The 25,454-nt window shown below is 39.5% G+C and overlaps 1 protein-coding gene across 2 annotated transcripts in view; it reads right to left on the bottom strand.

The window, feature by feature from the left end:
- Positions 1-24,954, bottom strand: part of LOC129764222 (potassium voltage-gated channel subfamily H member 8) — a 61,957-nt gene extending 37,003 nt beyond the window's left edge. Inside the window, exons 1-2 of one of the 2 annotated variants that reach the window (XM_055763083.1) lie at positions 24,074-24,954; positions 4,203-4,314 (exon numbers count right to left, since the gene is read on the bottom strand). In XM_055763083.1, coding sequence (XP_055619058.1) covers positions 4,203-4,278 — 76 coding nt within the window. In that variant the 5' untranslated portion in view covers positions 4,279-4,314; positions 24,074-24,954. The remainder of the gene's footprint in view (positions 1-4,202; positions 4,315-24,073) is intronic. The other variant, XM_055763082.1, reaches the window with a different exon arrangement.
- Positions 24,955-25,454: the final 500 nt, after the last annotated feature.

Raw genomic sequence — 25,454 nt, 5'->3', positions numbered from 1 at the left:
CCATTTTGTTCCAAAGGACATGAACCCGCCAAACTGTCCGGAGCTGCGCCCGGTGGAGCAGTACTGGGCAATAATGAAGCGGGAACTTCGGAAGAGCAAGAAGACAGTCAAAGACGAGAACGACATGTTAAGAAAATGGAAAAAAAACTGAGAAAGTGGTACCGGATGACACTGTAAAGACTTTGATGGAGAGTATCAAGCGAAAATGCGTTCAATTTTACACTGAAGGCTCCATCGATTAACTTTTCTATTGATTTTTGAAGTAAATATATGTATAAAACTACGCTAAAATTTTGGTTTGATTCTAAACATTATAAGAAAATTGGCATGACATTTTCGGTGTCGCAATAATTTCGTGTTCGCCCTCTACTATTGGAAGACTTCAAACAAGACTGATATGGAAATATGATGGAGTAGAATTTCCTGAGGTTGAGCTGCTTAGAGAAGCGACTTTCCAGAGATCCTTTACTGTACAGCAAAGCTCGTTAGCAAATGTCAGACTTTCTGGAGAAAGCCTATTCACACAAAGCAACCGTCGAGAAATTAAGTCGCTTCAATCCACGTCGGACATTGTATCTCCCTATCGGCATAGTTTTCAATTCCTGAAAACCGGACAAAGTGGCTAAGGGGAACGTTGCAGCCAAAGTCGAAGGTATTTCATTAAATTCGATACTGCTAAAGGGCCCATTTCTTCTGACTTCGCTTCTGTCTGTACTGTTCGGGATCGTGAACGTGAGGTGGCCATTTCAGAAATGTTCCATCAACTCCTCATCCGGGAGGAAGATCGTTGCACTTTACTGTTCCTGCGGACAAACAATCCAGATATGCCAATTGAAATCGTGGTGATGAATGTTGCGATTATGACGCGTCGTGTTCCCCAACAAAGGCTGCTGAAAGAATATGTATTTTCGTTTGCTCTCAACTTCCGGAAAGACCTGCCGAAACTAGTGTCAGAAGAAACAATTTCGACTAAACTGGAAATGCTAAAGGTTACAACGAGTATTTTTGATCCTCTAGGTATCGTGGCAATCTTCGTTATATACGGGAAGGTTCTTGTTCAAGATGTCTGGAGGTCCAAAATTGGTTGGGATGAGAAAATTCCCTGGGAAATCTTCTGTCGTTGGAAACAGTGGCCTGCTATGCCCCGCAAGATGAATACAGTGAATGTCGATAGCTGTTTTTTTTCCAGAGTACAACCCTGACCCTGACAACTCTTGACGCCTTGGACCTGCCCTCTTCATAGACGCTGGCGAGGAAGCCTGCGCTGCAGCAGCCTATTTTCGCGTTGTGGACAATGGTCGTGTTCGTTGTATTATGGTGTCTTCGATGACGAAAGTCGCTCCACCTCAACTTCTCTCCATGCCTAGGCTGGAGCTGCAAGCCGTAGTACTTGGCGCTCGTTAGCGGGAGACGATTGAGGAGAAGCATTCGCAACTACACTCGTTGAAGCGGAGTTCATGGTCAACTCAAGACCTCTCATCTTCGTCTTCGCTACTAACACCAAACCTCTTCCTTCTCCTCAGTTCATCAGGGATACGACAGCCGGTCAAGAATCCTGTGGTCGAAAATGCCGCAATCCAAAACAGCTGGAACATGGTCCAGAACACGCTTGATCAAAATTTGGCGTCGATGGATCAATGAATACCTCCCAATTGTTACACGACGGACAAAGTGGTTCAGAAAGGTCAGACCTATTCGAGAGTATGAGCTAGTTGTATTAGTCGACAATAATGTTAGAAATCGGTGGCTTAGGGGTCGGGTGGTACGAACATATCCAGGCAAATATGGTATCGTACGAATGGCTGATGTACAGACATTCGACGGCATTATGTCACGACCGGTCATCAAACTAGCTGTTCACGAGGTGAATGCAGAATGTGACGCTGAAGCAGTAGTTCTGGCAACACAAGGGAGGGAGTTAGGATTACAACAAACAGCAAGGACCCCTCGACCGTTCGTCTAACGCATGCATTGCCAACAATTAAACACAACTCACAATTGTGAAGGTTCCTATTTGAATCCAAAATTAGGGGTCCTAAACTCAGAATACGTTAAAATAATATTCGTTGCTGTTCGTTATTTAATGTGAAGATTTAAAGTAAGTCATTTGTCTATTGTTCTGTAAGCCAACACCTAAACTTAAACATAATATATTAAGTTGGGGAAAAAGTTATCCATTGTTTTCTCGTTAGCTGGCTTTAGTTATCAATATCTCGCGTAATATCGATCATACAATTTCAAGTTTAGGCTCGTTGTAAAGGTGATATTTCACACTAAAAAGAATCTTTTGCTGTTTTTTGTTTGTTGTATTCAGTTGTGTGTTAAAGGGCATTAACAATGGAGGTCAATAAAGAGAAAAATCGGTACGTTTTACACTTTTCCTTTTATAAATGTGAAATTGCAAGCCAGGCCGCTCCATAACAATTTTTTATATCGAATAAAATAATATATGTCGTGAAACTAACTATCGAAAAATTTAAAAATCTCAACTCCTATCCTGACGGGAATATCCACTTCTTATTGGTCGAAATTGACGACACATGCGGCGGTTCCCTAACAGAGACATCAAAACCAAGCTGCCTGGGGGACATCGGCATTGCAAATACATGAAAGTAGAGGGAACTTTTATTCCTACCGAAATGTGTTCCCTAACAGACTTGCTATATAAAAATTCCCCTGAGTGATACGATTAATTCTAGCAAATAAAATTTAAATTTGCAACTTTAATTTGCTTCGTATTAATGGCCGATCGTGTATTGTGAAAAAATTAGCACAAGCGAAATTGTAAAATTGTGTATGTATAATGTTCATAAATAAAAACCAAGGTGTGTTCCCGCTCGAAAACGGGTCGTTTGATTTAAGCTGTCTGTTTTGTTGTGTTCATTTTCACCCAAGGAAAGTTATGCGGCAAGAAAAAATTGGAAAAGTGAAGAAATTCGAAAAATTGATTTCCCATAGGCTCTACACATAGTATTGGGTGTTGTTAGTCCAATTAAAATTCGCATTGGGTTGAATAAACAATAAGAAAGTAAAAATTATAAAACAAAATTACCTTTTCCATTTCCATTTCCATTTTTACTGATGGGAAAAATTGATAATTGTGTTCGGTATTGGTAATTATCTTATATTACATTAGTGAGTTTGTTTTCTTTATTTCATCCATTCATAACACAGGAGGCATCTCGTATAGGGTCACAGAGGGTGGTTTTCATCATATCTCATTCCACTTCGGCTTCTTCTATCTGATACGCACCACCCAACGACTGTTTACCATACTTCTGTCATCACCACTCGGTAAACACTGGTGGAGTGAACAAACAATACCTAACAACCAAACAAAGTTGCTCTTTTCAGGGCCAAATCATTATCAATGTTTGTAACGATGTTTTAACGATGTAATTCTTCAAACATCCAAAATCAACAGATAGCCTAACGGAATCCTATGTCAACTATGCGGTCGTGTCTCGGACACAACACTCCTGTAACGTTTTCGCCAATATGGACCAAGACCTCTATGATATAGACATTATGAAGCTACCTTTAGAATGGCAACAAATTTTACAACAAAACGGTGCATATTTGGCCCATATCAGACAATCCGAAGTGTATTATAAATAGTTTTGAATTTCACAAAAATAATGGATTAGTTTTTCCCCAACCTAATATTTTGCAGCTCGAGCTAATTTTGAGCAAAATATCAAGTCTCGTCCAAGTGTGCAGTCTCGTCCTTGTCTATGTAGCAATATGCGAAATTACCTCGGATATACAAGAGAGGCCAGAACTTGTAAATTTTGTTACTTTCGGTTCACTTAGAAGCTATTAAAATTTGTTGCGTGAGCTTTTAATCGCAAAGACCCTGTATAAAAAGGAAATAGTCAGAAATACGACTGGGAAGGTAGTCACATATCGCAAAACATCCGAAAACAAACCATTCGTTTGATATTTACTTATTTTGTAACTGTTAGTCAACGTTTCTTTAACGAAAAGCTCATCGCCAGTCCCTAGGAACCTACACGGGGCTCAACGTGTTAAAATTATTTCAATATATCCACAAAAATTCCACAAAATTAAAAATCTTGAACGGAATAGAAATTTCTTGCAAAAAACTTGATACTCTATTGAGGGATATTCATTCTAAACGAAACATTTATTAGCTGTGTCTTGTGCGACAATGCACGTGAACCGATGAGTTAAATACTTACGTGTTCCGTCGAAACGAGTCGCGATTGTGTCCAGAAACGTGTTTTGGGGCGCCAGTAGCCCCTTTCTCGCAGGCATGGGCGGTTTTGTTGATTATCACTTTTCGCAAATAACCTGAAGATGAATAAGGTATTCAAAATATATATAAAATTCATTTCAAAGCACACTGAAAGTTAACACTCTAAACTAATGTACTATTTATTCATTTATGAAATTACTATGTTCGTTGTACACAAATTAGGGACCGATGGCATTTAGCGCATTTACACCACATTCTTTAGCAGGCAACAATTTTGGCTCGACAACTGAATGTGATGGAAATAATTGAGATACTGCGACTGAATTATCAATTCACGTACTCCACTCATAATTTTGAACAAACTGTTTGATTAGTATTAGTTCACTGTGATTAGTACTGATATACACGAACATACAACATGAACTAAGATGATAAGATTAGCCCGTTTGTATCGATTTTCAAAAGCGTACTTTAACGTGAAGCTAGAGGGTGTGAAACGCACGCTCTCAGATTCACAGCGTTATGTCAGTATACTAGGAAAACAGTATCTAATTACTTTGGTTTAATATCGATTATGTTCATAGTTGTGACATGACTCATTGGGCGAACAGTTCGATTCGATATCTAATGGATGGTGTCGCTCGAGTTTCAACCACGAGAATATGTTCAATTTTAAAGGCATATTATAATTGTGATGGACTGCTAAATATACCAGAAATCCTTCTTTTCATAACGTGTCCCATGGATGAGGGAAAACGACATTAATGAAATATTGAGCTCACGGGAAAATAGCACGACGTAAGGAAGAACAAATTCAAAAGCGTACCTCTGGAACACATATGTTGGTTTAACACGAACCGAAAACTATTTCAAATACGAACAATAATCAATACTGAAGCAACTTACCTTACTTGCTTATTATCATGAAGAATTTTAATCACTATTTTTAAAAAAAATTGTAATTTTCTGAAAATAGTCAGAAAATTTTTCGCAGTTGTATTGCAAAAAACCGCCAGCAGAGAGAATACTGATCTAGTTTTTCAAAAGCGAATGGATGCATTTCAACGGATAGAATCGGAAATGATTAATTTGGGAGATGCAATGTGGTTTTTTGTCTCAACATCAGCAACATACGTAGGTAACTCACATGACGCTAAAAAGGAGTTGAATGCGTGGGCTGAGCGTTCACACAATTGCTGCAAGAATTCACGTTTGATTCGCGAAACATACATTCAGTAGAACATTACATACAAATATATATCATAGCATACAATTAAAGGCTTCATTTAGCATAGTAAGAATGATACTATTTGGTACAAACGACTATTACAGTGGAGCCCCGATTATCCGCGATGCGGATTATTCGCGACAGCAAGTTCCATAGTAAATCTATTTGTCTTCCCGGAATTTGTAAGTGAATGATAGGCTCATGCACTTTTGTTCTGGTCATGACTTTCACATTATTTGGCCACTGGTATACACGACCCTATTGATGGACAGTTTAATGATTTCTGTATTGATAAAACACAGTTTTCATGCTGAAACATATTTTTTCCGTGTTTGAAAATTCTTAGTCCTTTATTGCGTTATCCGCGAATTTCGTTATTCGCGGTGAGCTAGCCAAACTATTCCGCGGATATTCTGGTTCTACTGTATTCGATTTGGTATGAGATTTAATTTGAAAAATGATTTTTTATTCAATTTACACTTTTACATCTCATACTCATTGCTATCTCATTACTATTGGCAAAAGTTCATTTAGGCCCTATTGTTCAAATCGAATCGAGAAGAATCAATCATCACTATCACATCGAACAATATCTCGATTTTTTTCAATCGAGATAATCTAGTTCTTGCTCGAACTTCATGTGTTGCGAATTGCATATATTTAAACGTTTCTAAAATGTTTCCATAAGGAATATATCAGGGACGCAAACCAAAACAAACTTCTCTGAAGGTATACAACAAGCAAACCAAACAACTCGAAGAAACATGACAATTGCGCCAATAGCTTTGACTCGATCGATGCTAGATGCTATCGACATTGTTCAATTTTAACTTTCAATCAAAATATGATTTGCATGATTTATGAATTCCCAATTAACGTACATACTACTGAATTTCTTCTTCGATGATTTTCATCATTTTCGAAAATTTGATTTTGGTGCACAAATTATTCCGTTAAATAGACGGAACTAAAAATGCAGGTAACTGGATGTTTTAGTACAATGAACACTATTCAAATTCCTAATTTTCTTCATGAGCAATTCCAAATGAAATCGTCCTAAAAATACAGATTTTAAGAACATGTATTTTTTATACATATTAAAAGGGCCTGTTTACTTTAAAAAGACAATAAATTAGAAATATTTTTATACATCTCGAAAATGAGTGCATTTATAAGGAGATTGATAATGACATTTTTTTGCTTTAAATCACATCAAGATTCATAATTTGTGGCTCAAATTGATTGTTAACATGCAAAAATTTCATGTTTCGAAAATTCATAAAAATTCGATGTTTCTTTATTGTCTTTTTTTTAGTGTCTATTTTTTTCAAGTATATATATTAATACTCTATAACTCTTACTAATACACTGTTTAGGTACGGCTCATAGTTTTTGAGATAAAAATTATCAATGATTTATCTTTCTAAAATCGATACGCCCTATTGAAAAGTTATACTAGTCAAAATATTCCAGCACTCATATTCCCTCCAAGCCCAACAGAATACAAACTTTCATTCGAATCAAAAATAGTCATGTTTGTCGATTTCATTTGGAATTGCTCTTATGGAAATGAATTATGCTATAGAAGATGAAAACATATTGTTATCAGTATGGCGATCGTCAATGGACACTGCTGCTATTGAACGATATCGAGAAGATGAAATCCGAGATAAATGAGAACTTGATCTCCGAGATCAGATTTGATCTACGGCCTTGATCTCCGAGATTAGACTTGCGGCTACGGCACTATTTCCTCGATTCTTCAGCCTTCATGTTTGGTGATACCCACACAACGAACGGAACGGGACGACGAAACCACAACATTCAATCAACCAGCGACAACACTTGGTGGTGATACTTTCTTCCACTGTTTTCCCAAAGCCAGCTCGATCTTCAGCATCAAATATTTTAAAGTGTCTGGTCTGGTGGCCCAAAACATCTTAATCGAGCGAAGTTCCGGTAAGGCATCTTTTGGTACAAAAATAACTCATTTCCGTGAGACCACAGGAAGAGCAGCAGGCACATCTAAAGGCACTGGTCTCGGTAAAGGGTTTATCGTTTAAAATGCGCACACACACAATTAATTCTTAAAATTAGAGTTTTTATCCGATTATCACCAAATTTTCAGAGAGTAAGAAGAAACAATTAAAGTTAGTTTTTGCATCATTCATTTAAGCTATTTCTCCTCTATATCCGAATGCGTGAACCTTGGCCTTAACCCCAGCCATAAGGTTTAGCACCACCTCAGAATCGACAGTTTTTTGAATATTAACGTGGGTACTTGAATAACATAGGGCGTTAGAACGCTCAGCAGGCTAGTGAAAACATTTGAAGTGTGACGTATTAAATAATACGAGAAGGGGTTAACCCATTCTTCTTTTCTTCTACATTTTCCACCACTTTAGGTCGTTTTAGAAGGTGCCCCTTTATAATGGCTCAATATTTTCTATTGGGCGCAATTCCGGTGTGTTTGAGGGATTCGGATCTTTCGACACGAAATCGACATGCTTCGCCTTATACCACTCTAGCACGTCCTTCGTGCAGTGGCATGATGCCAAATCCGGCCAGAAGATCGTCGAACCGTCGTGAGCCTCCAGAAAAGGGAGAAGCCGCAATTTAAGAAGCTCTTGGCGAACATTGACATCTTCTGTGTCCGAAGGTTCTCGAGATATCCAATTTATCCTTGGCGGTCACATATATATATTTTTTTTATCCAAAATATATATTTTTATTAAGGCTCATATGGCGTCAACCTGACGGGGCCGGGAGTTCAATATTTCGACAATGTTTGCCTTATAACTATGTTAGTAATATGTAACCGATTACTCGCGGTTGGCTCGAGGTTAGTATTACAAGTGTTTTCGTAATTGTTATGTTGCTGTCTTCAATGATCTGTATCTGTGCCCGACACGGGATACTTCCTATTGGGATGCAGCTGACCATTAATCAGCAACGCCCCCCTAGTCTGTACCCCATATCTAGCGTGGTGCGTCTTCTCGAAGAATCCAGGATAGAATGGTCACTAGCCGGCGCAATCATCAGTTCGTGTAGAGTTGTCATGAGCGGTACAACCTTTGGCTCTTGTTGAATGATCAGTGGACTGCACAACCTTTGGCCTGTGTATCTGTAAAGAGTGTGTGTATGTATTGCCGCGACTAAGTAAAAGTTTATCGATCGGATAGGAGAGATACGAAACAGGGACACAATGAAGGAAACATCATTAAACGTTGACATCGGCGTTTCTGAGGAACAGGTATAGATGAAGCAGAAGATCAGGATCACGGCTACCTAAGATATCCCGGACGGGGATATCCGATTGTCTGCCTTTTGCTCTCAGTGCTCTAGAGAGCTGAGAGCGAGCAGCATGGAACCGGATACACGACCAGACAATATGCTCGATGTCGTGGTAGCCATCGCCACAATCACAAAGATTGTTTGCTGCGAGCCCAATGCGATAGAGATGCGCGTTTAGGTTGTAGTGATTGGACATAAGCCGAGATATCACGCGAATGAAATCACGACCGACATTCAATCCCTTAAACCAAGCTTTCGTCGAAACATTAGGGATAATCGTGTGTAACCAACGATCGAACTCATCTTCACTCCACATGCGCTGCCAACTAACGAGTGTGTCCTGACGAGGAATGTGAAAAAATTCGATATAAGCAATTTGCCTTTCAAATAGTGTGCCTTCTGAAGCGCCCACCTTAGCTAGCGAGTCCGCTTTCTCATTCCCCGGAATCGAGCAATGAGAGGGAAACCATGCTAAGGTAATCTTGAATAATTTTTCGACCAAAACACTCAATAGATGTCTTATTCTTGTTAGGAAATAAGATGAGCGTTTATCAACTTTCATTGAGCGGATTGCCTCTATTGAGCTGAGACTGTCTGAAAAAATAAAATAATGGTCGATGGGCAATGTTTCAATGATCCCTAAAGCGTAGTATATCGCGCCCAGTTCAGCGACATACACGGAACAAGGATCTTTGAGTTTGAAAGAGGCACTGGAATTTTCATTGAAGATGCCGAAGCCAGTGGACCCGTTTATGCATGAACCGTCAGTAAAGAACATTTTATCAGATCTAACTCCCATATTCTGCCGAAAATATCTCCGGAATATAATCGGAGCGTAGATGATCTGGGATTCCATGGATCTTTTGTCGCATGGACAGATCAAAATTGACAGAGGAATTGCAAAAGTATGGGAAGCAAACTTGGTTGGAGATGCCCGGTGAAGGGTGCACTTCATGGGTAAGGTACTCATGGTATAAAGACATAAAACTTGACTGAGGAGTCAGTTGGAGTAGATTTTCGAAGTTATCAATCACCAATGGATTCATGATCTTGCAACGGATGAGAAATCTGTAGGATAATTCTGTGAACCGAAGAGTAAGCGGGGGTACTCCTGCCAAAACTTCGAGACTCATCGTATGTGTCGAATGCAAACACCCCATGGCTATACGCAAGCAACGATATTGGAAGCAAAAACTGCCATATTCTAACACTGATAATATCGTTGTACAACTGAATGAGGTCTCCTGGATGGGCGCCCCACCATGTTCCGGTTATTGTTTGGAGAAAATTGATTCTTTGCTGGCATTTCTGTTTCAAATACGCAATGTGTATTCCCCAGGTACATTTAGAGTCAAAATATACTCCAAGGTATTTGAAAAACATCGAGTGCCTGATTGCTTTGCCGGATAGGTGAAGCTGGAATTGGGCGGGTTCGTGCTTCCTAGAAAAAACGACCATTTCGGTTTTCTCCGTAGAGAATTCGATACCCAGCTTGAGAGCCCACGTGAACAGGTTGTTCAGGGTATCTTGCAAGGATTTTTGCAGAACGGCGGGATTAGTACCCGTGATGGAAATAACTCCATCGTCTGCAAGTTGTCTCAACGTGCAATCTCTAGTTAGACAATCATCCATATCATTGACGTAAAAACTGTACAAGAGGGGACTTAGCCTTGTGGTAGGCCCATAAAACTGTATCGAGAAGATTTCAAGCTGCCATGATTGAAAAACATGTGCTTTTCTGAGAGTAAATTGTACAGAAAATTATTCAGAATTGGCGAAAGTCCACGATTATGAAGTTTCTCTGAGATAATTTCCATGGAAACTGAATCAAATGCCCCTTTGATATCGAGAAAAACGGATGCCATTTGTTCTTTGCGAGCAAATGCGATTTGGATTTCAGAAGATAGCAGCGCGAGACAATCGTTTGTGCCTTTACCTCGGCGGAAGCCAAACTGCGTATTTGACAGCAAATTGTTCGTTTCAACCCACTTGTCCAAACGAAGTAGAATCATTTTCTCTAACAATTTACGAATACAGGATAACATTGCAATCGGCCTATACGAATTGTGATCGCAAGCCAGCTTGTTAGGTTTTCGTATGGCTATCACTCTCACTTGTCTCCAGTCATGCGGGACTATATTCAACTCCAGAAACTTGTTGAACAAGTTCAGCAAACGCTGTTTTGCCAAGTCGGGAAGATTCTTCAATAAGTTGAATTTAATCTTGTCCGACCCCGGAGCTGAATTGTTACATGAGAGAAGTGCAATTGAGAATTCTACCATCGAAAAATTCTCATAATCGCCTTGGAGCGGAATGTCGCGTACGACGTTTTGTGCAGGAACGGAATCGGGACAAACCTTTCTTGCAAATTTGAAAATCCAACGGTCAGAGTATTCCTCACTTTCATTTGTATGGTTCCAGCCACGCATTCTCCTAGCCGTATTCCAAAGAGTGCTCATAGCTGTCTCCCTTGACAAACCATTGACGAACTTCCGCCAATATCCACGCTTTTTTGCATGTTTCATATATGTTTCCAGGAATCTGGTTGAAGTTTGCCTTCACGTATGTCTCGTCCGTGACCGGAATAAGAAAAACAGCAGAAAACATTTTGGCCGACTTGAGTACCACATCGATGTTCAGTCACTCCATCTTCTCTAACGATCGCTTCGAGTAGTGGACCGACGCCAGATCCGGCCAGAACACCGCGTCTTCACCCTTATGGTATTTCTTGATTACGAAGCAACTTCCGGCAGGCACTTCGTTCTATAAATTTCCTCGTTCACGGCCAGTCCGGAGCTAAAGAAGAACGGCTTTGACATCCCCTTCTCGCTGATTGTCAGCCACAGCAGCACTTTCTTAGGAAACTTGGTGTGTGAAATAAACTTCACTTCGGAGCTCACGATTCGTCGGGAAATCGACCATCTTATTCAGCCGCTGTCGCTGCGTCATTGCCTGCAGCTCCGAGACCAGTGAACGGGACTCCCGCTTCCTGACATGTATGTCCATGTTCGTCAGATACTTTTCACTGTTTGACCGGTTGCACCGACCTTCCGGCCAAGCGCACGCAGCGATATAGCCACTTTTCCCTCGATCCTCCTCTTCAGCATCCTTTGGAGCTTCTCGTCACTCAGGGTCGTTGACGTTCCGTGATATGGAGTGATATTCAGTCAAACAGGGTATTATACACAATGGGACTTTGAAAATAGAACACCAGTAACGCGATTCCTTACTGATCTTAAGTTTTTAGCAATGCGAAAATCTAAAAAACACTATCATCGCATATAGATAAATTCATTATGCGAACTGGTAAACTTTATCAACCAGTGCATACGAGAACGCTTGCCATTATCTCAAACTGTTTATATTTTCTATTTGTTTGTTTCATTCCGACATAGCTTCAAAATATTGTAGACATCTTGAAATTTCAGAATATGTTTGGTTTTTCTCAAAAATTGCAAAATACTCTTCAACACACAACATTTTGCACCATCTCCATGACGAGTATACTCGTCTATCACAGTTAGCTGGTTAATTATAAATTGGCGGTCTAAATTGAGCGCAATCAACTACCGTCGTTAGTGGTGAATTGGTATCGAATCGTTACCAACCCACAACTGAATGGATACCTGTAAAGTTTGCACGAGACTCTTGAACTCAGGTAGGGCAATATCCTGCAGTGGAACATGCGGTACAGCATTTCATCATGCTTGCGTAGGACTTACTAAGGTCCACTAAGGTCCTTGGACTACCAATGTTGGGCTGTTTTGATTCTGCAATGCTTGTCGCTTGAATTTTGAGCCAGCCGTTTACGACCAAGAAATCATGGAAGCTCTACGTGAGCTAATGATTCGAACTGATTCAATGGATACTCGTCTTGGTGTCTACGGGGAAAATCTCCGCAAAATCAACTCAACAATTTACGGCAAACAGTAACAAAATCGACCAAATAAACCAATACATCGATCAACGTTTTTGCATGACCTGAATTGCCTTACTCTCAATGAGACTTTAGATGATCGCATAACTTATACAATGTCCTGTTGCGAAACATCATTCTTTGAGGGTCATGATGAAATTAACGGCACAATTGCAAAACCATCAGAAAAGTTTGTAATCGGCCCCAACAAGCGGGCGCGTCCGTGCAACAATCCACCACGTAATAACCTTTCATGCCAATCCACTCCAACCCAAACCTTGAATTGCTCGACTATTGTCGCTAATATTGTCACCCAAGATGAAGACTATCGGTCTCGCATCTACTCTGATGTCAACAATTCTGCATTGCGTGTTAGAGCTGGGTGCAACACAAGGCCCAACACCGCCTTCCTGGAAACCGCAAAAAAGGATCAGCCTAACAACGACCATGCCCTTCTACGTTACCTCCTTCGCAATGGAACAGAATGAAATCGATTTGAAGCAGCATATTCATGACATTGTTAACATAGACTCATCTTTATTGAAAATCACCAAGCTAGTCCCGCGTGGGAAGAGTCTAGGAGATCTCTCTTTCGTTTCGAGCCTAACCAAAAAAAACCAATCATCCAACTGCAACTTAGAACATCGCATCACTGGACGCACCGAATTAAAGATTATGGGAGACTACTATAACTACACTGTCGTGCTGCATCCTGAGTCAAACGACCAGTGTCAAAGTCGTCCTGGCCCTGTGTTCCGTTCTGGAAACGGTTGCCTCCTCCGGCAAGCACACTCTAAATACGAACATTTCATACGTCGAAAATCCATCCCATCGCAGCTTCTTCGATTCTGATCTCACGCAATACCACAATGCAAAGCTACCCGACTGTTGTTATCATTCTATAGGCTCTGCTGTGCAGAGTATTTATCAACTGGGATGCGAACCGTTCAATATTGTCAATTCCTCAAAAATCAACATCCATCTCTCTCTGAATGTAGTAATCAATACACTCGAACTGTCATTCCAACTACACACTAAATCTAGGATACCACATCCTCCCCTCACATTAAAACGAATAACGATACCAGAAAGGATCGTACAAGAAAAATCTCATTCATTCATCAGCTTTATCGATCACATCAAGGAATCTCTGGGGTCTTCTGATTTGCCACGTGTCAAGACGCTTTGTGATATATTGTGATTCTGGAACTTCCTCCTGGGCCGTTTGAATGAAAATGAAAATAAATATAAAAAAGGAAAAAAAACTAACATCGCTCACGTATTTTCCTTTAAAAAAAATCCTTTTTTTCATTTTCCTCGTCTACCGAATTGCTTGATTTCTATCCGTATATAATGTCTACTATTCGTCTTAAACCGTTCAAAATCAATCTTAACTACATCGCTCTACATCGCTTCATCGCAATCTTCCATACAGAACGTTTGATCAGCGCTTGAATGAATTCTTCCTTTCGCTGCCCTGACTCCGATGTGCGCATGTTTAGGGGCCAATTGTCTTCAAATGGCTTGAGCAGCCACGAGCCCGACGGTCATTTCGATGCCGCTTTTTCCTGCTTAACCTCTACCACTTTTGTTTCTTCCGCAACACTATGCGATGTATCAACTTCCACGAATGTTGTTCCTGGCCTTTCTCCATTCTCAACGCTTTCCGATTCCTCATTTGACACCTCCGAAGACGAAATATCACTCACCCGCCGAAATCCGCTCATCTTTACCGAAATTTAACAATGAATGTTGTAAACTAGTATCAGTTTTAAATTTGTTTTGACTTCAACGTCATTTATGTTGGTTCCATTTCATCAGCGGGCGGCGTGGCTGTTTTTTCAAATATTTAATAATTATTTAATTTCAAATATTTTCAATTTATTTTTAATGTTTGTTTATTTCTTTTATCCATTCACTTCTATTTGTTTGTTTTAAATATTCGACTACATAAATAAATTTTATGTATATGCTGGTCTTGGCCATTATACGACTCAGCTGTTCCATGAGCATCACTCGGCGAAATTTGTTTGTTTTATTTTATTCATTTATTTTTAGTATAAGTTGGCCTTGGGCTTAACCCGACCCACCTGTTGTGGCCTGGAGCTATACTCGACTCAAAACTTTTAGTACAAGTTGGCCTTGGGCTTGACCCGACTCAATTGTGCCTTGAGCTTCACTCGACGAATTTTGAATGTTTTATTTTATTTATTTATTTTTAGTGCAAGTTGGCCTTGGGCTTTACCCGACTCAACCGTAACCGAAACTCGATGTACAACTTTTCTGTACAAGTTGGCATTGGGCTTAACCCGACTCAACTGTTTTTCTGTTTCACGTTCCTAGCTACCTTTTTCGTCGTATTAGTACCTTCAAGGTTCTTAGTGTCGGTATATGATGTGGGAAAATAGTCTACAATCAAGCAATGCCACTGTCTTCGAGGACTGAGAATATGACTACTTTCTGGACCTTCGCACCAGATAAGTAATAGAAACAATACAACTGTCATCCGTCAAGAAAAAATAACCAACTGTTGCAAGATTTCATGAGAATTCATGACTCGAATCAACATGAAACCGTGAGTACCTTGAACATTGTTCTGTTCCGTCCATATAAAATTCACACAGAACCAAATAATGACGACACAATATGTTGCCTACCAATAACAATATATATCGCCTACTACTCTACCTCGATATATATGTGATTGGTTTCATCTGTTTCTCTAAGCCAGAAAAAAATATCGTTCACACTCTTCTCTTTTTATTACTCACCAGTCTGAGAATTGGATTAAATTCATTCTCCTATCCAGCGAATCTTGTATGGCAGGATCGTCAATGTGATAACCCGTCAAACAACCACACGATACTCAATTCTTCAAAAATCGACATCCATCTCTCTCTGAATGTAGTAATCAATACACTCGAACTGTCATTCCAACTACACACTAAATCTAGGATACCACAGTCTCTAGTTTGCATTCGACACATACGATGAGTCTCGAAGTCTTGGCAGGAGTACCCCCGCTTACTCTTCGGTTCACAGAATTATCCTACAGATTTCTCATCCGTTGCAAGATCATGAATTGGTGATTGATAACTTCGAAAATCTACTCCAACTGACTCCTCAGTCAAGTTTTATGTCTTTATACCATGAGTATCTTACTCACGACGTGCACCTTTCACCAGGCATCTCCAACCAAGTTTGCTTCCCATATTTTTGCAATTCCTCTATCATTTTTGATCTGTCCATGAGACAAAAAAGCCATGGAATCCAAGATCATCTACGATCCAATGTTATTCTGTCGATATTTTCGGAAAAATATGGGAGTTAGATCTGATAAAATGTTCTTTACTGACGGTTCATTCATAAACGGGTCCACTGGCTTCGGCATCTTCAATAAAAATTCCAGTGCTTCAAACTCAAAGATCCTTGTTCCGTGTATGTCGCTGAACTGGGCGAGATATACTACGCATTAGGGATCATTGAAACATTTCCCATCGACTATTATTTTATTTTTTCAGACAGTCTCAGCTCAATAGAGGCAATCCGCTCAATGAAAGTTGATAAACGCTCATCTTATTTCCTAACAAAAATAAGACTCTAAGACTCAATAGAGTGTTTTGGTCGAAAAATTATTCAAGATTACCTTAGCATGGGTTCCCTCTCATTGATCGATTCCGAGGAATGAGAAAGCGGACTCGCTAGCTAAGGTGTGTGCATCAGAAGGCACACTATTTGAAAGGCAAATTGCTTATAATGAATTTTTCCACATTCCTCGTCAGCACACGCTCGTAAGTTGGCAGCGCATGTGGAGTGAAGATGAGTTCGGTCGTTGGTTGCACACGATTATCCCTAAGGTCTCGACGAGTGCATGGTTCAAGGGGTTGAGTGTAGGTCGTGATTTCATTCGCGTGATATCTCGGCTTATGTCCAATCACTACAACCTAAACGCGCATCTTTATCGCATTGGGCTCGCAGCAAACAATCTTTGTGATTGTGGCGATGGCTACCACGACATCGAGCATGTTGTCTGGTCGTGTATCCGGTTCCATGCTGCCCGCTCTCAGCTTTCCAGAACATTGAGGGCACTAGGCAGACAATTGGTTATCTCCGTCCGGGATATCTTAGGTAGCCGCGATCCTGATCTTCTGCTTCATCTATACCTGTTCCTCAGAAACGCCGATGGCAACGTTTAATGATGTTTCCTCCGTTGTATCCCTGTATCATATCCCTCCTATCCGATCGATAAACTTTTACTTAGTCACGGCAATACATACACATACTATTTACAGATACACAGGTCGAAGGTTGTGCAGGCCTCTGAACATTCAACAAGAGCCAAAGGTTGTACCGCTCATGACAACTCTACACGAGCTGAAGATTGTACCGCCCAGTGACTATTCTACCCTGGATTCCTCGAGTCAAGAGAGATGCACCACGATTGATATGAGGTACAGACTAGGGGGCGTCGCTGATTAATGATCAGTTGCACCCCAATAGGAAGTATCCCGTGTTGGTCACACATACAGAGACTGGAGACTGCAACATCCCAATTATGAGAATCTTTGTAATACTAACCTCGAGCCAACAGCGAGTAATCGGTTACATATTACTAACATAGTCTTGAGACAAAAATTGTCAAAATATTGAACTCCCGGCCCCGTAAAGCTAACGCCATATGTGCCTTAATAAAATATATATTTTGGAAAAAAACAGTCTCTAGGCAAACATTCAACACAGAGTTCACAGTAGATTGCACTGATCGGTCACGAGGCACGAGCCCCAAAATTAATGGCGGTGTAGTTTTACTTGCCATTCGGTCAACTTTTCAATCTCGATAGCTCCTTCCACCGAATTACACTGGTGTCGAACAACTGTGGATGTCCTTCACTCTAAAGTCAAAATCTGTTTTCGTAAGCGTAGTATATCTGCCTCCCGACCGAGAGGCAGACGATATTCTTGCAATCATCAGCATCGGCTCTCAGGATAAGCTTAGAACTGATTCCAAAAGCTTCTGGAATCACGTGAAAGGAATCCGCCTTCCTCATACGATGTCCAATGGAGATCATGAAATGTCTACAGTTGATGGTATCGCCGATCATGTTCACTCGTCTCAAATGCTGTAAGAGAAATCCCCATGTGCTTAGCCGTTGAACCCCGATCCACATTTATGACGTCTGGTCTCCGCTGGTCTCCGTTTGAAAAACTACACCTGCATTGGTCCTGATGGAATCCCCGCCTTGGTGATTAAACACTGTATAGACGTCCTGAGTACACCACTTGCAGCTATATTCAACCTTTCATTAAAATAATGAATTTTTACTGACGGAATTTATATAGTTCATTTTTCCTGTTTTTAAGAAAGGCGACAAACATTCTGTTACGAACTGTCGAGGCATTGCGGCATTGTCTGCTGTGTCCATACTTTTTGGATTAATCGTCCTAGACTATGTTAAACACAATTGTTCCAGCTATATTGCCGCGGAACAACATGGATTTATTGAGGACAGATCTACATCAACAAATCTAGTGCAATACTCATCACTCATAACCCGCGAACTTGATAACGGAAAACAGGTTGATACTATCTACACTGACTTCTAGGCTACGTTTGACACAATCAACAATAAGATTTCTGTTGCCTCTCAACTGTCTTCGATCTTATCTCACGGGTCGTCAGATGTCCGCCAAAATAGACGATCATATTTCTCAACCATTTTCCGTATCTTCTGGTGTACAAGGCAGTCATCTCGGTCCATTCGTATTTTTGCTGTATTTGAATAATATTGTCATAATCGATCATACTAACGCAGTTTTCCTTCAACAACAGTTAGACACATTTGCTGCTTGGTGTCACAACAATATGATGATTTTAAACGCTTCGAAATATTCTGTTATCAGTTTCTGTAGGAAGAAATCATCCACCTGCTTTACATACCCTCTTCATGGCCAGACACTGAACCGGGAAGCAATTGTTACAGATCTGGGAGTCATGCTAGATTCAATTTCAAATTCAATTTCAATTTCAATTTTATTATTTACTAGCTGACCCGGCAAACTTCGTTCCACCCAAAATTTGTTTTTTGTTATCAATACCTTTAAACATTCACGTTTTCTTACTATGAGCAAGTTCATGGGTCCAATCGCAGAACTGTTCATTGATTGATCTTCTTTTCGACCCCGTTGAATTTACCTTTTACTATAAAATTCCTAGTATTTCTAATAAAACTCATCATTATAATATCCGATTATTCTCAGACAGAATTTCAGAGTAGCAATGTTTCTCCGTTACATGGAATAAATGTTTTATACAGAAAATATGATAGAATAAAGACAGTCCTAAATTGGACAATTCCATACTCGAGTTCTGCTCTTATCAACACATCCGGCGATCCTTTTTTTTTTTGGTATATATATAGAAGAAGATATAGGAGAGTGTTTCATCACATTAAAATCCATTTCCAGTTTCAAACAAAGATCAATTTCACTAGCGCAAACATCAAATGGACTAACAGCACTTGTCACTATGTAATTGTAGAACATATGGGAATTTAATTTTCCGAATTTTTCTTTTGTCCTTCAGAGTTTTCCGATTATTTTCAATGGTCATGTTTGGTTGGAATATTTTTGGTTGAAATATGTGTAATATTTTTATGGGACCCCCTTTCCATCCCAGAGGAAGGAGGGGTGTCATACTATTAAAGAAACATTTCTCATACCCAAAAACCCTCACATCCCAAATTGTGCTTAATCAGTGCTCTAGTTACGCATAAATTTGTGTTTCGTTTGTATGGCAGCCCACCTTAGAAAGGAGGAGGAGTGTATTCACCATAGAAACGTTTCGCGCCCCGTAAAACCATTACATGCCAAATGTGGCTCCATTTGCTTGATTAGTTTTCGAGTTATGCAGAAATTTGTGTTTCAATTGTATGGCAGACACATCACCCCCCCCCCCCCCTTAAAGAGGGAGTGGAGAGTCTAATCATCATAGGAACATTTATTGCACCCTAAAACCTCCATATGCTCAGTTTGGTTCCATTTTTCCATTTGCTTGATTAATTCTCGAGTAATGCAGAAATTTGTGCTTCATTTGTATGGCAGCCCACCCTTAGAGAGGGGGAGGGGTCTCAAACTATCACGAAAACCTTCCCCGGCCCCAAAAACCCCTACATACCAATTTTCATGTCGATCGGTTCAGTAGTTTCTGAGTCCATGAGAATCAGACAGACAGAAATCCATTTATATATATATATATATATATATATATATATATATATATATATATATATATATATATATATATATAGATTTCTTTTATATTTTATTACCCTGGCCATTGAATGTGTTCCTTTAGTAATTGTATTAATGTTAGTATTATGAATAAGTTGCGAGAACGTAAAAACTACTATCCCAGCGACTACTTTTGGGTCCGCCTTGGTGAAGGTCTCGTCGGGGTTTGTTTGTCGTTCCGCCGAACTTTGTAGACGTGGAAATCGGCGCGTTTCATCGTTCTTCGGACAAACCAAATGGAAACTTCTGTCATTTTCGCTACAAACTTTGAATCGATAGATTCGGCCGACGTTTGAACAGACTCAACAGCTTCCCGGCCTTCACCTGATCAGCTATCTTCGGTGTTCTGCCGCTGCCTGACCATCGCTGGGTTGTCTCCTTGGGTCTCCTTGAATGACTTCAACATCCGGAACACCGTCGAATGACGAATTCCCATGTAGGAATGGACAATTGATTTTTCAGGACGACGCACATGATTTTTTGACGGATCTGCATGCCATCTCGACAAACCACTTGAACAATTGTGTTAAAATTCTGCCAACGTAAAAAGTACACTCAACGGCCACATGCTCGATTTTTGCTTTTTGACCAAACATAAGTTCCAATTAACATCGGCAAAAGGAACGTACCTATAATTTGGGTATCGACGGTGTTTAGTTCAGTTAAGATCAATTTGTGGTTGTCTGTGTTTGCGAGAACCTTCAAGCTCCAATTGGCTGAACGAGTGGACCTCTCTTCAGTGGTTGTGTTCCGGCTTGATTCTCTCGACTGAAAGCTTTGGAAAGGTTACTTCTTCCTATGTTGTTTCTTTCGATGTTATCGTGGTGGGCGATTGATTGATTTTTTTTTTCTATTATAGAGGTTTTTAACTACAATGTTCATTCGCCTCTACGACTATTAGAAGACCAATGAATGGAGAGTCCTGAGATTTAACCAACGGTCGTCCACTTAATAAGTGGACAGGCAATCGTTATGGCTACGGATGTTGAGCCAGCGTTCATCGTTTTATAGCGTGCATGATTGTTGTTGTTTTTCTTCCCCGGCCGACCAGGAACGTCAACACCGAAGCCAAATATCCACCGTACCAAAGTAATGCTCTGTATTTATTTTATTTTATCCCATTTATTTATTTATTAGGCTCATTAGCATTTTAGCTGTAACAGAGCCGGGTTTTAATCGTGTACATGCACATATGTTTATGTTTCTATAAACTGTAAATTACACAGTAGTTAGTAGTAGCCATTTAGTAGCCATTTAAGTTTTCTGTTCCATTACATTATGGTAAATTACACAGTAGTAGCCATTTCGGCGTAAGGGTATTCTTTCTGTTCTTCCATTGTTCAGCAGACCGGACAGCGGAGACAGTTGATATTGATCATTGTTGGGTTATTTATAGAACAGCAGCCCGATGTTTCTTGCAGAGCAGAGCAGTTGTATGGATGAATCGATCTAATTTCGACCGTGGATCGATCTCCATCGCTGATGATGTTTGCATGGACGTAGTTATTCTATAACAACACAAAGATGGTCAATTGAGGGTCCTGAGTTTGAACTCACGACCGATCGCTTAGTAAGCGAACGCGTAACCAAGTGGCTACGAAGACCCCCTAATGCTCTGTATTTGGTGGGATCAAAAAGGTGTGATTCACTAAGAGCTGCTAAAACCTGGTCAGACGATCAATGGAGACTTCAACAGGCAACAATTGATCCCTTTAAAGCGAGCTATTGCTGAAATTCGTCCAGATTTTACGACCAGACACGAGTTGATAACATTCCATCATGACAACACTTGGCCTCATGTTGCTGTTCGATTTAAAAACTATTTGACAAATAGCGGATGAGAAATTCTGGTTCACACGCAATTTGAAAAAAATGGAACGAATTGCACACCCAATACAGTGCTGAGCACTGACGACCAACAATTTTGAACTAAATTTAGCCATTTACAAAACATAAATATTGAGATTCCGTCGTCAATAAAGCTCGAGTTTATCCGACAGTTCATAGAAACTTAATCAATTTGTGTTTCTTTCAGTAGTAGGGTATCACGGGGTGATTTGGTCATATGGGGTGATTTGGACCACCCCTTTATCTCAAAAATTATGGCTCAACTTGGATTTTCTATAATGTCATTTCCTTCTATTGTTGAACCGTAAAAAAACTTTGGCAAAACTTCACAAGTAGAGGGAAACGGTAGCATAAATACAGCAAATACTTTGAGCATCAAAAAAATGTGAGTTTTCCGATCGTGGTTTTAAGGTTTTCCATCTGATAAAACAAACTTTTCGTGTATTAAGTTCTGTTCGCCTACAGAAGAGGAACAATTTGATGTAGCGAAACAGTTTGATAACAATAAATTAAATTAACTGCATTTTAATTTTCGCGTGTTGTGTGGGGTGATATGGACACGTTTTTGTGGGGTGAATTGGTCCTACAGGTTTGAGACTTTTCTTTGGTCTAATTGATTCCAGATGCCGCTGAATTACAAGAAGAGGATGGACAGACAACGTTGGAAGAAGGAGGAGCTTGAAAGAGCAACGCAGGCCATCGAGAACGGATTTTCTTTGACCAATCATCAAAAGTGTTTGAAAATACTCGACCAACAGTGAAAAGATTCATGCAGAATTCGAGATGGTGTCAATCCAACTTTTCTGGTCTGGAATCTGGCCAAGACACCTGGTATCGATCTCAAAACATTGTTACTGATTGTAACATTATCCCAAAATACGTTACATAAACATAAGTATATTTTTTTCGATGAAACGCACTGGACCAAATCACCCCACAGACGGTCCAAATCACCCCGCATCAAATTTTAATGTCCAAAAATCATTTCTTTTATTTTATGATATATTTAGTAGATTGAAGCTTTATATATTGATAAAACATTATTTATTGAGAGAAAACAAGTGTAGCTCAGTATACAATTTGACATTTTTTATTTAGACCGTATTGGTTTGGAAATATTAGGCGATTTACTTAGGTGGTCCAAATTCCCCCCTTTTCCCCTAATGACCTTCAGTTAAAGTGATCTGGAAACTGTGATGTGTGCTGGATACCACAATGAACTCCTCCTTTTGACCAACCTGAACGTTTGAGTTACCTCAAAATCGATATGTCTTTGGGCTTCAATCGTATTGATGATTCAACTGCGCCTAGAACGCCTCCATTCGTAGAACTCCTCTGGCAATTTCAGAGAAATTTTAATGCAAAAAAACTGTCACATTTACTTAAATAATGAATTTTGTGTCAAGCCACATTCGCGGAAGCGTTTTCAGTTACCCTTTTCATTGAGAGAAAAGTGCAATCAGAACATCGGATGCTTGTAGATTTTCTTGCCGATGAATCGTAATTGTACGTAATCAATTATCGTAATGAATTCGAATTTTCCTTTTCTCCAAACAAGTCATTTTTTGAAGATGGAATTCAAAAATTGCATGAGATATGAGATAAAGAGCGACGGACAAAACTTCAATCAATCCGTTCATTAATTTCGTTAGGATAGTTGCATTTTCAAACAAATAAATCGGATCGAACTTGTTTGTACTACCAATATTTTTAGGTATTTTCATGAATTTGAAATGGGACTTCAGAGATGTTATAGTCATCTATCATGTAATACTTGCATATTGTGAATGTATATCAATCAACAGGCGACACTTGAGCAGTTTCATTATTCCATATACAGATGTATACAAGAGAAACATAGAAAAGTGAGTTTCTGAGCCGTATTTCAGATGCCAAAGAAACAAAATTAAGGAAATCTAATTAATCTTGCTTTATTCTAGCACATTGATGTCTCGTTAATTAATGTCGCTGTGTGGTTTTCTTCACCTTCGATAATACATTAACCACTTTGTTAGACAAAATGACAGAAGCTTAAAACTTATTATCCTTATTCCTGAGAAGTTTAGTTATATATTTTCCGATCATTCATCGTCCCACTGCACAGCTTTCCTTTTACAATTTGACTTTCAAATACAAAATTTCATTTCATTGTAAAATAAACAAGTATATGTTTCTGTTACAATTTTGTGGAAACTCAAGTTCATTTAAGTATTCTTAGTTTCCATTTCCAAATGTTTCGTAAATAAAAAAATATATTTCAAGAGGAATATATACTCACAAATAAAATGTTTATTTTCAGTCTCACTTCCGGTTAATCCACACACCAATTGCCAAACTCATGGACTGTTGATTCCAAGCGTAGCAGCACTGGAAGCCTAGTTATCCAGCACGTGAAAAAACGCTGTTTCAATAATGTTAGTGTTTTCCGAAGCGCGGCCCGGAGAATGTAATACTACACTTTCCCTAGACGTGGCCTTCCAATCCCGACAGCACTTCAGGGTTGACTTCCCGCCTCTTCGCTTCCACTCATTCGCACTCTACACTTTGTGTACGCATCTTAGATATCCTAGTCACAACGATATTCTAGAGATTTTCAGCTATGATCAACTTTTTAGTAGCATAAAGCGATGACCACAATAACTGCTTCATTAAATATAAACTATTGCCGGTTAGATGACTAGACTCACTTTCACACTGGATAAAAACCAGCACAAAATCAGCATAAAACAATGTATACACCAGTTAACTTGGAACGCAGCTTGTTCGAATCACTCTCCTTTTACAACATCTATTCACAACACATAGACCCGGGAAAAGATAGTGTAAGCTTCAGCAGTTATATAAAGTATATCAGAAACTCTTGTTGAAAATTTCTACAATATCAAACACAGACAACGACCTGCGTCCTGTGTCCTCAAGAGCTGATAATCAACTGAAACGAATGGAGCAAGTGCAATGATAGCAAGTGTTGATTTACCAGAAGTTTTTCGTTGTGCTGCGTTTTTGTTTTGATAATTTCCAGGGGAATCAGTCAAACCGCTGCTCGAGAGACGATTGGCTGATACCGTGCGGAGTGTAAGGACTCGAACAAACCTTTCTTCTTCCGCTGGGATACATTTGAGTTTTTCTTGTTCGATATACAATTGCTTTTTTCGGATATGTTATTTGGCCTCCCATCGAAACAACCAATTGTTGATTTCAGGAAGTTATTCTCTAATACATCATTTGAACTTTGGACATAGTCCAACAAACTGTTGCCCAGGGCCAAACGTGGAATGAATTTCGCTCACTGGAAGAGTCATGCGCACAACTATCACTTTTGGGGGAACCTAGGTGGAAATACTCTGGTACTGTATGTGCAACGTGTTCCAGTTTTTGCATATACAATGATGGAAATATTCCATTATACACTTGGGAAAGCTCCAAATAATTGGACAAAAATACAAGAACATTCGTTCATTATCTTGAATATTCATTTGAAAATTATAGCTTATGAATGAAAAATAAGGACATTTTAATTAGTAATGGATAATACTTGTGAACGAATCGTACGAATGTTTCTGTTTGTTGTTTGTTTGTTTACTATTTTTGGAGATTTATTAATTTCAAACGTTAGACGTAACTGCGATTGACGTAATCCATTGTGGAATTTCAATTTT

Source organism: Toxorhynchites rutilus, chromosome 2, assembly GCF_029784135.1.
Source record: "Toxorhynchites rutilus septentrionalis strain SRP chromosome 2, ASM2978413v1, whole genome shotgun sequence".
Classification (NCBI taxonomy): Eukaryota; Metazoa; Arthropoda; class Insecta; order Diptera; family Culicidae; genus Toxorhynchites; species Toxorhynchites rutilus.
The sequence above is the reverse complement of the archived record's forward strand: the minus strand, read 5'-3'. Positions and strand labels throughout refer to the sequence as shown.